Source organism: Lipotes vexillifer, unplaced genomic scaffold, assembly GCF_000442215.2.
Source record: "Lipotes vexillifer unplaced genomic scaffold, Lipotes_vexillifer_v1.1 scaffold382, whole genome shotgun sequence".
Taxonomy (NCBI): domain Eukaryota; kingdom Metazoa; phylum Chordata; class Mammalia; order Artiodactyla; family Lipotidae; genus Lipotes; species Lipotes vexillifer.
The window spans coordinates 10,373,921-10,385,103 of record NW_006780611.1 but is presented as its reverse complement, the minus strand read 5'-3'; the positions used below and the strand labels follow the sequence as shown (position 1 = coordinate 10,385,103).

Below are 11,183 nucleotides of genomic sequence, written 5' to 3'. Positions count from 1 at the left end.
GAGCTCACCTGAAAGATGAGAAAGAGCCAGGCAGTGAACAGAAGAGGAAACAGCAAGCGCAAAGGACCTGTGGCAGGAATGAGCTTGGTGTGTTTGAGGAACAGTAAGAAGGGCAGTGTGGCTGAAGAGTAGTGGTGAGGGGAGAGAGACGGGAGGTGAGGCTGCAGCGCTGGGTAGGGGCCAGATGGCTTAGGGCCCTGTACGCCAAAGAGAGGAGTACAGTTTATATTCTAAATGCAAAGGGAAACCTTTGAGGGCGTTAAGCCAGAGGGTGGGAGAGTGTGAAACAATCTGATCTTTGTTTCGAGAAGAACATTGGTGCAAAGAAAGCCTTTAGAGGCAAAGTGGAGAAGTTATCAGGAGCCCTCCGCCATTGTCCAGGTGAGTTGATGGTCCCTGGATCAGGTGGTAGGACTGGGGGTGGCCAGAAGTGGTCAGATGCAGGGTAGTGTTGGAGGTGGAGCCAGCCTGACTCATGAAGTGAAGAGGAAGGAGAAAGGGATGCAGCAAGGCTCCTAGGTCTGGGCTTGAACAGCTGATGTGGGAGAGACTGGAGGTGTGGGTTGCTGAGGTAGGGTTAATGCTCAGGAGTTGGATTTTGGCCGTGCAGGGTATGCAGGCCCCATCTGGTACCCACGTGGAGGCGTTGAGTGGGCAGTTGGATACAGTCTGAAACTCAGAGAAGCTGTTCGCTCTGGAAATACAAATTTGGAGCTCCTGAGCCTATAGATGGCATTTAAAACCACGGGACTAGATGAGATCATCAAGGCAGAGGGTGTAGGTCGAAAGAAGGAGGCCCAGAACTGTCGACTGTAAAATGAGACAAATGACACCTTCATCCGAGCGGCTCTAGTGAGGTGTCACGTGAACGCCCCTAGCCGCGCTCTAAGTGGGATTGAAAATTCTGGGGGCGGGGCCTGGGCCTGGGCGGGGTCTTCGGGGGCGGAGTTGGCCGGGGGCGGGGCTGAGGAGCTGGGAGGACGCTGCGGGGCTGGGGGGCGGCCGGGGAGGTGACGTCACCGCATGACTGAGTTTTTATGAATGAAAGGAATCCTGTAAGTGAGTAATTCCGGGAAGCTCGCCTTACAACTCCGCGCGGTCCCCTGCGCTTCCCGCCCCACAACAAAACTCGGCGCGTCGCTCCCGGGAGCCGGGCTCGGAGCGACCCGCAGTCGGGACCTGAGGGGAGACTGACCAGGGCGCGGGCCGGGACAGCAGCTCGGAAGGCAGCGGGCCCCGCGAGTGCCAGGGACGCCAGGCGAAGCAGGCCGAGAGGCGGGTGAGGGTCGCTGGTCCTGGACCGGGACGGGCGCGCGGGACCCGGAGGCGGCAGGGTCTCCGCACCCCGGGAACGTGCCTGGGGCAGGGCGCCGGGGCTCACTCAGTTGGTGCTCCCGTGGATCCCTCGCCGGGACGACTGGCTTGAGGAGTTGGTGGTGGGGGAAGGGCAGAGGTCCGGCGGGACCGAGACGCGGCCGAAGCAAGCTTGGAGGGGTGCGGGGGTTATGGGCCCCATTTTGGGGGCGCGGGCCGAGAGGCGGCGAAGCCAGGCAGGAAGGGACAGCGCGGGCTGGCGAGCGTCAGCGTCCGCCCAGGCGGGGCCGGGAGCGGTGTGTGAAAGTACGTGACTCGGTGAGAACAGTCCCTGGACCGGTGCCCGCGGGCCGTGCGTGCGCGGTTTGTTTACGTCCGAGGGCGGCCGTGCGTGTGTGTTCCCTGGCCACCTTCCTGGGTATGCCGTCAGGTGCGTGCTTGCGCCGTGTACCTTGGGGAGTGTGCGTGTGAGTGTGTGTGTGTGTGTGTGTGTGTGTGTGTGTGTGTGTGTGTGTCCGCGCGCTCCCAGGAGGATAAGGACCCTGGGGCCTGTGTACCAGCGGAGCGTACCTCGGAGAGAGAGTGACCACAGGAATAAACACGGAATAGGGACGCAGCTCGAGAAGCGCCCCAGTCCATAGTCACAAGGGGTCCGGGAATTCTCTCCCGGGTTGTCTCCTCTCCACCAGCCGGCGGCGTTCAGGCCCTTGCTCTCCCCGGAGTTTCCCAGGACCGCAGCCATGTGACCCGCGGTGTTTGTCCCCCGCCCAGAGCCGGCGCCTTCAGCCACAGGGTGGGGCGAAATATCAAAGATCCCACCGGGCTCGTCTGGGCGACGAGGTGAGGGGGCCACCCCTGGCCCCAGCATCCTAGTGGGTCTGGCAGCAAAGTAGGCTGGGGTCCAGGTCCTTGTGCCCAGGTTTTCTGGCTAGCTGGGGGAAGACAGACTCTCCCCTCAGGACTCTCCTTCATCCCCAGGGTTGCCCAACCCTCCAGTCTCAGGAGAAACAGGAAGAGCCAGAAAAACCCACGGCAAGTCGGAGGTAGGAAGGGATGCCACGCTTCTTCTGGGTGGCCTGGGCTCTAGAGGTTGTACCTGCTGGGTCAGGGAGGGTGAGAAGCCAAGGTTGGGGTGGAGCTGGTTTCTGCCCTCCTGATGGTTTCAGTTCACAGGTGGGACTAGTCAGACAGACCTATGGATGACTGGACCTGAGGAGAGAGTTGAGGGCTTGGGCCAGGCATGGAAAACAAGCAGTGGGACTGCTGGTCTTGGTGCATGAGGGGTTAATGCGAGAGGGGTGGGGGCCCCCAACCTCGCCCCGCCCCCTCCCCATCAGCCCCCTGCTGAGGGAGGCTGAGGGGTGGGCTGGGGGTTAGGGATTCCTTGGTCCTATTCTGCCCTCCCTGTCCTCCCACCCAAAAGGCTACAGAATCATGGGGGTTGGGAGGAGGGCATTGAGCTTGATTAGATTACCTTTCTTTAAAAAAAATTAATTTACTTTATTTATTTATTTTTGGCTGCATTGGGTCTTCGTTGCTGCATGTGGGCTTTCTCTAGTTGCAGCGAGGGGGGGGGGCTGCTCTTCGTTGCCGCGCGTGGGCTTCTCATTGCAGTGGCTTCTCTTGTTGCAGAGCACAGGCTCAAGGCACATGGGCTCAGTAGTTGTGGCTCCCAGGCTCTAGAGTGCAGGCTCAGTAGTTGTGGTGCATGGGCTTAGTTGCTCCGCAGCATGTAGGATCTTCCCGGACCAGGGATCAAACCTGTGTCCCCTGCATTGGCAGGCGGATTCTTAACCACTGAGCCACCAGGGAAGTCCGATCAGATAAACTTTTAACTTTGAATCTTTGAGCAGCTGCCACAGCTGGGAACTTCCATGTTCCCATCTGCAACAGGAACTAGGTAACATCCAAGGTGGTAGGATGGGAGTAGAATGGGGGAGGTATGGCAGCCTGCACACACAGCCTAATTTCCAGGGGAACTGTGGGAGAGAAAGCAGAGCCGACCACCCCAGGCTGAGGGCAAGGGTGTCCAGAAATATGTGGGGTCCAGGTAAGGGAGGCGGCCGCCAGGAGCACAGGAATCAAGCAGGCCCATCCTCAAAGCCGGGCAAGAAACATCCCTGTGTAGGGCTAGGGACCAAGGTGGGTGGGGGGCAAGAGGGAATGGCTGGTTGACTCAGTCATAGATGGAAAGCTAGTACTGAGAGGTTTAACCTCCCATGGAACCACCCCTGGGCCTTCAGTAGGGTCCAGGACCCAATGTCGCCTCCCTTGGCCTCTGTGCCTCCCTCAGTCCTAACACTTTTAGCCTGCATTGCCATGGAGCCCATCAAGGCCTAGATGCTGGGGATAACATGGTGAACAAATCAGATCCAAAGCCTGCCCTCTGGGAGCTTACAGTCAAGGAAGGGAGACGAAGTTCAAGGAAGAGCCACTAACCTAAATGCAAAACCACAGCTGAGATGGGTGGTATGAGGGGGAAGTCACTGTGGTTAGAAAGTATATAACAGAGCTCTGACTTAGCCAGGGCAATCAAGGAAGGCTTCCCTGAGGAGGTGACCAGTCAGCCAGGTTGTCAGTTCAAGTGATGATCATCTATGAATGCCTTGAGGGCAGGGGCTTTGATTCAACTTTGGGTCTAAGGAAGCCCAGCACTGAGCCTGGCACCTACAGGGTAGGTGCTTCTTGGGTGTTTGCTGATTGAATGAATGAATGAGCACTGGGTCAGTATTCTGGTGGAACTCCACAACACCTAGAAAAAAAAGGCCTGGAACCCCAGGGAACCAAGAAGCCTGGGCATGGGCTGCAGGATTCTTGAAGCAGTTTCTCCAAAGCGAGCAGATGCTTCAGGGTCCAGGTGACATCCTCCCCCCACCACACTCCACACACACCCCATGTGACCCTCTGGGAAAAGTGCAGAGATGGTAGAGTTTACTGGGTGCTCATCCATTTATTGTCAGCCTGAGGATCCTGGAAGAGAGTGGGGAGAGAACATAGTGGAGGCCCGAAGGGCTGGAAGGGAGGCTGGCATCCTAGCGTTTTGAAATGGGCTGAACATGATCAGGTTTATAGGTTTGTGTCAGTAATGCTCCCTCTGACAGCTCTTGGGGGAGGATAGATGGTGGGGTCAGAGGTGGAGGCAGGCACGACTAGAGGCCAGTGAGGAGGTGGCTTTGGTCATGGTTCAGCTGAAAGAGGAAGTGGTCCCTGGCTATGCAAGTGGAGCAGAGGGAGGGTTGAGGCTGATAGTCTCTGAGTTTGTGTTCTCATGCCCCTGCCCCCAGGAAGCCTTCCCTGATTTCCTCTCCCTTCCTCCAGGGTCTCTACTCTGCTGGTGGTCTTGGAGCTCCATTCTGGGCCAGAATCTGACACTCTAAACTCTGAGACTGTCAGTGCTAGGAGGTACCTTAGGCTTGGTGGTTTGGCGTGTTGGGCCCAGAGAGAGGGAGTGGCGTACCTGAAATCACACAGCGGGTGTGAGCAGGTGGTAGATCCTGAGCTGGACCCCCAGGCTCCTACTTCCCAGCTGGGTTCTCCCAGCTTTGCTCCCCTTCCAGCAGGGAGGAGGCTCCACCAGTGCTGGCTGCCAAGGCCCAGGAAAACACATTTTTTCCCTCTGTCCTCACAGAGGAAGCAAAATGGCTCAGCAGTCAGCGAGGAGCCCATGCCAGCGGGTGGGCCGTCTACTAGGGGCCCGGGGATGTGGCTGCTGACTGGGCAGGGCAGCTGTCAATCCCCCAAGAGTAAGTTCATTCTCCAGGCCTCCGAGGGAATGTTAGGAACCTGCAGACCCCTGAGGTCAGCTCTGCGGCCTCAAGAGGAAAAACGGAAGAAGCAGGGCTGGGGGCGCGGGGGAAGTGCGGTGGCTGGCAATGAAGAAAGAGCCCTGAGCTGGGGGTCGGGACTCCTGGGTTCCAGCCCACCACTGCCACCAAACAGCTGCCCAGTTGCTTCAGTTACAGAACAAGGAGGTTGGAACAGCTGCTGTCTCAGGTCCCAGGTCTACCGGACTGGCCGAGGCAGCCTGGTGGAGGACCCTGGCCCCTTGGCTGACAGCCCAGCAGCCCCTGGCCTGAAGTTGGAGGCTGAAAGCCTGAGGTTATCAGAAAGGTCCCCCTTCTTGTGACCTTCCCTCTGTGACTGCCTGACTTTGCTGAGCTAGGACATTCCTGCGCAAACATAGGTGCCTCAGCTGACGTCCAGCATGTGCTTGAGGCTGCTGAGGCTAGGTCAGGAGGAGAAAGATGAAAGGAGGCAAGAACAGGTTCAAAGCTTCCCTAGGGCCCCAAAGTACTTAGAATCACAGCCAGCAGAGCGGGTGGGGCCTTCAGCCATTAGATAGAAGAGGGGATGGCCAACAGTTTCCTCTTGGGCCTAATCTGGAGGGCTGTGTTGACGAGGATTCTGAGGTTGTGTCCAAGCTCAGTGGGAAACAGTGCTATGCTGAGAACGATTCAGGGGCTGTGTCCAACCTCAGTGGGAAAAAGTGCTGTGATTGATTACTGATGTCTATGTTAGGAGTGGAGGGAGGGGTGATGGTGAGATAAACCAACCGTCTGCCACTTCTGATCTTGTCTAAGCCTCTTGTATTTTACACGCTAATACTATGATGATTCCCCACTTTATAAGTGAGGAAGCCAAGGTCCAGAGAGGAAAAATGACTTATCCGAGGGGACATGCCTCCCAAGTTCTGCATCATCCATAACACCCAGTGCTCAGCACCCAGCAGGCTCTTAGTTAACCTATGTCAGGAGAGGCTTCCCCTCTCCCATTAGGCTCTCCGTGTAGCCCAGACTGCCTGGGTGTCATCTAACACCCCAGCTCCCTGAACAACCGGCCAGGGGGCCTGGATATCTGTATGTCATTTGCATATCCCTAGCAGACCCAATACAAATCCTAGCACATCAGAGCTGGGCAGCCTCGGAGACTGGCAAGTCCTCTGCTTCACAGGGTTGGGGGAACAGGGCCCAGAGAGGGTGCCCTGTAAGGGCCACACTGGGAGGAGACACATGGCTCAATGTGGCCTCAGTCCCAGGATCCACCCCCTGTTAGCTGTGTGACCCTGGACTACTCTATTGACATCTCTGGCCTCACAGGGTTGTTGGGAGAACTGGGGTGATGATGGTGTGAAAGGGATCAGGATTCAGTCCTGGGGCCTTTACAGGTGTTCAGAATTCCTCCTGATTTGGGGGGAGGCAGCCATTCACCGGCTGTGTGACTTCAGGCAAGAGATGCCCCTCTCTTGTCTCCACCTCCCCTTGGGTGAAGTGAGGAGGCAGGGGCCAGGCAGTCTCTCAGGACCTTTCCTGTGTGACTCTGGCCAGCCAGGAGCTGCCAAATCAAAGCGAGGTCCCAGGAATTGCTACAGGCCCAACCCCTCCTGGACAGACTCAGCAATTCTAATAACCACCCAGGTGCTCACTGACCTCTCCGGTTTGTACCACTTAGTTCCACCAAAACCCTGCGAGGCAGGTATTGTTTGCATCCTACAGATGGGAAAGTGGAGACCCAGAGAGGTGGAGTGGCTTGCCCACGGTCACACAGCCTGGAGAAAAGAGAGATGGGACTCAAACCCAGGCTTTACCCTTAATCCCATGTTCCTCTCCTTGTTTCCCATACCCCACCTGGGAGCCAGTCATGAGGATAGAATCCCTTCTGCTCCCTTCCCATTCTCCTGGTGTGTGTGTACCATCCCTGCCATGCAGAAGCCCGGAGGCAAATGGAAAGCAGGAAGAATCGGAGGTAGGGCCAGGAGGTTTGTCTCTCGATGGTATTCAGCGGGGCTCGGGCTTGGCACTCGGTTCAGACTCTAACAAGCTGGGTGACGGACAGTGTCATAGACCCATCCACACTTCACCGGTGCCTGCTCCCTGCCAGCCCCTGTGCTGGCAGCCTCAGCACCCAAAGCTGCCTGGGCCTGGTTCTTGCCTATGGAGCTCCCTGTCTGGTAGGGTGTCAAGGAAACAGACCATTACAACGTAGGGGAGAACTGCTGGGGTGGGCGGTGTTGAACAAGTCCTAGGAGCCTGGGAGGGCTTCCTGGAGGAGGAGATGTCTACGTCCAGGGCAGAAGGCTGAATAGTAGGAGTCTGCCAGATAAAGTGGGGGTGGGGGGAGAAGTGTCACAAGGTTTGGGGTGGCCCAAAGGCAAGAAAGCATAGGGTGAGAGGAAGTGAAAGCAATTCTGGGACTTCCCTAGTGGCGCAGTGGTTAAGACTCTGTGCTCCCAATGCAAGGGGCCCAGGTTCAATCCCTGGTCATGGAACTAGATCCCACATGCATGCCACAACTAAGGAGCCCACGTGCCGCAACTAAGGAGCCTGCCTGCCGCAACTAAGACCCAGCACAACCAAATGAATAAATTAAATAAATAAATATTTTTTAAAAAAGAAAGAAATTCCTCATGGCTGGAGTGCAGAATGGAGGCGGACAGTAGTGGGAAAGGAGTCTGGGGTGCCTGTGGGTTAGTAAATGGGGTTATGTGATATGGCACAAGGAGTGGTTTAGCTGGATAGTTAGACCTCTTTGAACAGGTGGCACTGAGCAAAGACCTAAATGATGAAGAGTCTATGGGGAGATAACAGGGAAGAGAACAGTAAAGAGAACAGCAAAGGCCCTGAGGCTGGAATGAACCACTCAGTGAGGCCACTGTGGCTGGACCACTGGGGCAGAGGAAAGTGGTATGAGATGAGTTCTAAGACAGCAGGGGCCTTGAATGCCAAGGTAGTGTGTTTGGGTTTTATTCCAAGTGGGAAAAAAAACTGACCTTGGCTTCCTGTCTCCCCTAGGTCTCAGCCCAGAGGGCACCTTCTGCAAACATGTCTGTGGATCCCTTATCCAGCAAAGCCCTGAAGGTGAGAAGGCAGCCCTTATTGTCTCTGATCCTCCCCTCCCTCCCTGCCCCCGCTGAGCTCCCATCCCAAATTCCCCTTCAGTTCCTGGAATCCCCAAGAGTGGCTCAGCACTCATGAAGCCACTGAAAGGGCCCCAGGCTGGGAACCAAGAGGCCAGGGCTCTGGCCACAGGCTGTGTATCCCGAGGCAGGTCACTTCCCTCTCTGGACCTGCTTCCCCATCGGAACAACGTTCCCTGGGCTGTAGGACTTCAAAGGTGCTTTCCTGGGTTTCTCCGGCTGAGTCCAGGCCCGGTCGCTGGGTTAGAATCTGGGCTGAGCTCTGGGGTGGCTGCTCCTTTTGTGTTCAGATCCCGGTTTGGCCCGGTTTCCCCTTTCGGGATTACTGCTCCCCTTCCGAGTCTTGGAGCAAGTCCACCCACAACCTCAGTGGCCCTGGCGGTGAAGGGGGAACACTAGCGGTGGAGGGGGAGCCGTCCCCAGCACCTGCTGCGCGCCAAGTCCAGAGCTCTGGGCCCGCAGGTCGCACTGTGACCCTGGGCCTCAGTTTCCCCATGCGCCCGACCTGCTGCCCGCAGATCAAGCGCGAGCTGAGTGAGAACACGCCGCACCTGTCCGACGAGGCGCTGATGGGGCTGTCGGTGCGCGAGCTGAACCGGCACCTGCGCGGGCTCTCAGCCGAGGAGGTGACGCGGCTCAAGCAGCGGCGCCGCACACTCAAGAACCGCGGCTACGCGGCCAGCTGCCGCGTGAAGCGCGTGTGCCAGAAAGAGGAGCTGCAGAAGCAGAAGTCGGAGCTGGAGCGCGAGGTGGACAAGCTAGCGCGCGAGAACGCCGCCATGCGCCTGGAGCTCGACGCGCTGCGCGGCAAGTGCGAGGCGCTGCAGGGCTTCGCCCGCTCCGTGGCCGCCGCCCGCGGGCCCGCCGCGCTGGTGGCTCCGGCCAGCGTCATCACCATCGTCAAGTCGGCCCCGAGCCCCGGCCCCGCCCCCGGGCCGGGCCCCGCCCCCGGGCCCGCCGCCTGCTCCTAGTGGCCGCCGAGCCCCGCTCGCTCCGCCCACGCCCATTCTCTAAACCACAGGCCCCTCTGACCCCAGCCGCCTTCCCTAAGTGCCTAAGCGCAGTCTCCGTCTCCAAGTGCCATATCTCTGCAGCCACCAGCCCCCGTGGTGAACACACACGTTCCCTCCCCAGAGCCTGTCTTCCTCCTGCGGCCCCTGAAACGGGGACCTAATGGCCCTGGGGAGGGGCAACGGTGATGAGATAGGAGGTAGGTGGGGTCGGGGTCTGGGGTTTCCTCTGGTAGAAAATTTCAGACTTCTTAGTTTGGGAGGAGGGGATACAGAGCGGATTAGAGAAGGGCCATCGAGGGGAAGACGGCCACCCCTCATTTTGTAACAGCTCAGCTTGTGCCATCAGCCCCTCCCCACCCGCCAGGGATACAGGACTAGGCTTGGCCCGGTATGGGTCTTGTGGGGCTGTCTCGCTGGGAAGCTGATGCTCCCGCCTCCGCCTTGCACCCGGATGCCTGGCCTTCCAAAGCTGGAAGACTCATTAGAAATCACCTAGTGAAGCCCACTTAACAGATGAGAAAACAGGCCTCTATCAGATGTGCCCAAGGCCACATATGCTTAGTGGTTGAGCTGGAACCCTGTCTTCCCACGCTGCCCTGAGATTCCAGCCATGGTTGTCAGGGGGACAGCGGCCAGGGCCTGAACAGGTGGCGAAAGGGCCTCCGTGGCCTGGGAGATGGCTCTCTGTGAGTCAGGTGAAGAGAAGCAGAGGGAGAGAGAAGGTGATGCAGATGGAAGAGAGGGCAGGAGCTGGCCAGGCTCAACCCTGGGCTCTCCCTGCAGCCAGGGAGCTGGCCAGCCAAAGAGAACGGGGACCAAGGAGGTGACCACTGTGGCGGTGGGGAGATGAGATGACAGATGCTATGGTTCTGCAGCCTGGGATAGGGGTCCTTAAAGGGAAGGGTCCCACCTGTCCACCCTGTGGGATGGGGGCTGACCACTGCTATTGATCGCCATTCTCTTGGGAAGCCCGGCCCGAGCCTTCCCCCGCCTGCCCCCACCCCTCCAACTATACAGCTGCTCCTCCCTGCTGTTTATTTATTGCACGAATCTAAGTTATTCTCCCCAGCCAGAGCCCAGCGCCCACTGCCTGGGAAAAGTGGTGTGTGGCCCTGAGCTGGACTTTATATTTTATATCTGCAAATAAATCACATTTTATCTTATATTTAGGAGAAGCCGGATGGCAAAAACAACCAAAAAATGTTTTTTAAAAACAATTGCCCGGCCCCCGGAATTTATTTATTTTTCTGACTTACAGTAAGCGAATTATCCGCCTTCTGTATTTTGTAGAATTTCTGAATAAAGTCAAGTTCTCTTTTTCCACAGTTTAGAAGTGTATGTCCTGGTCTATGTTTTTTTTTGGGGGGGGGGCGTTCTGAATGAGGGGCCCAAGAGGGGTTCTGCTTTCAAGCCCAGACAGGCCCCTCTGCTGGGTGGGAAGTTTAGCCCCAATTTGCAGATGAAGGAGTTGTGCCCCATCACTAGCTCTTGCACCCAGGCTTGGTGCGGGGTGGGGGTGGGGGGCGGGTTAGGTGGAGGTGGAACCGGGCAGGGTGGTGCCCAAACATCTGTCCTTCCATCTGGTTGCCTGGGGCCAAGGAGCTTCCCTGGGGAAGGCAGAGCCAGGAGGATAATGATATGGGGGGTTAAATTCCCCGGGCATCCCTTCAGCAAATAAACAGTCCCGCCCAGGGAGGAAAATTCCCCGATTGACGAGTAATCTTTCCAGCCTTTCACGTTGAGGTCAGATTTTCTACAGCCAAGTAGAAAATATTCTCCTCGTGTTCCAGAAGGCACTGAGAAGCAGGGAGAGAAGTGGTTTCCTCAACCCCCGCCTGCGGGCCTAAAGCACAACGCTGTGTCTCATCCTAGGCCCCAAACTCCCTGTAATTCAACCCAATCTGCTAGCCCAGCGGGGTGTTCTGTGGTCTGTGGGTCAGGGA

General features: G+C 57.5%; 1 protein-coding gene across 1 annotated transcript; it reads left to right on the top strand.

The window, feature by feature from the left end:
- The first annotated feature begins 1,080 nt into the window (after positions 1–1,080).
- Positions 1,081–10,565, top strand: MAFF (MAF bZIP transcription factor F). Its single transcript, XM_007454028.1, has 3 exons — positions 1,081–1,279; positions 8,103–8,168; positions 8,746–10,565. Exons 2-3 carry the CDS (start codon positions 8,133–8,135, stop codon positions 9,196–9,198), a joined length of 489 nt encoding a protein of 162 aa, XP_007454090.1. The 5' UTR covers positions 1,081–1,279; positions 8,103–8,132; the 3' UTR covers positions 9,199–10,565.
- The last annotated feature ends 618 nt before the right edge of the window (positions 10,566–11,183 follow it).

Excerpts from the sequence above, each read along its gene's own strand:
- MAFF (XM_007454028.1), top strand. The coding sequence starts at position 8,133 with ATGTCTGTGGATCCCTTATCCAGCAAAGCCCTGAAG. Across the intron at positions 8,169-8,745 it reads TATCCAGCAAAGCCCTGAAG|ATCAAGCGCGAGCTGAGTGA; the intron begins GTGAGAAGGCAG and ends TGCTGCCCGCAG.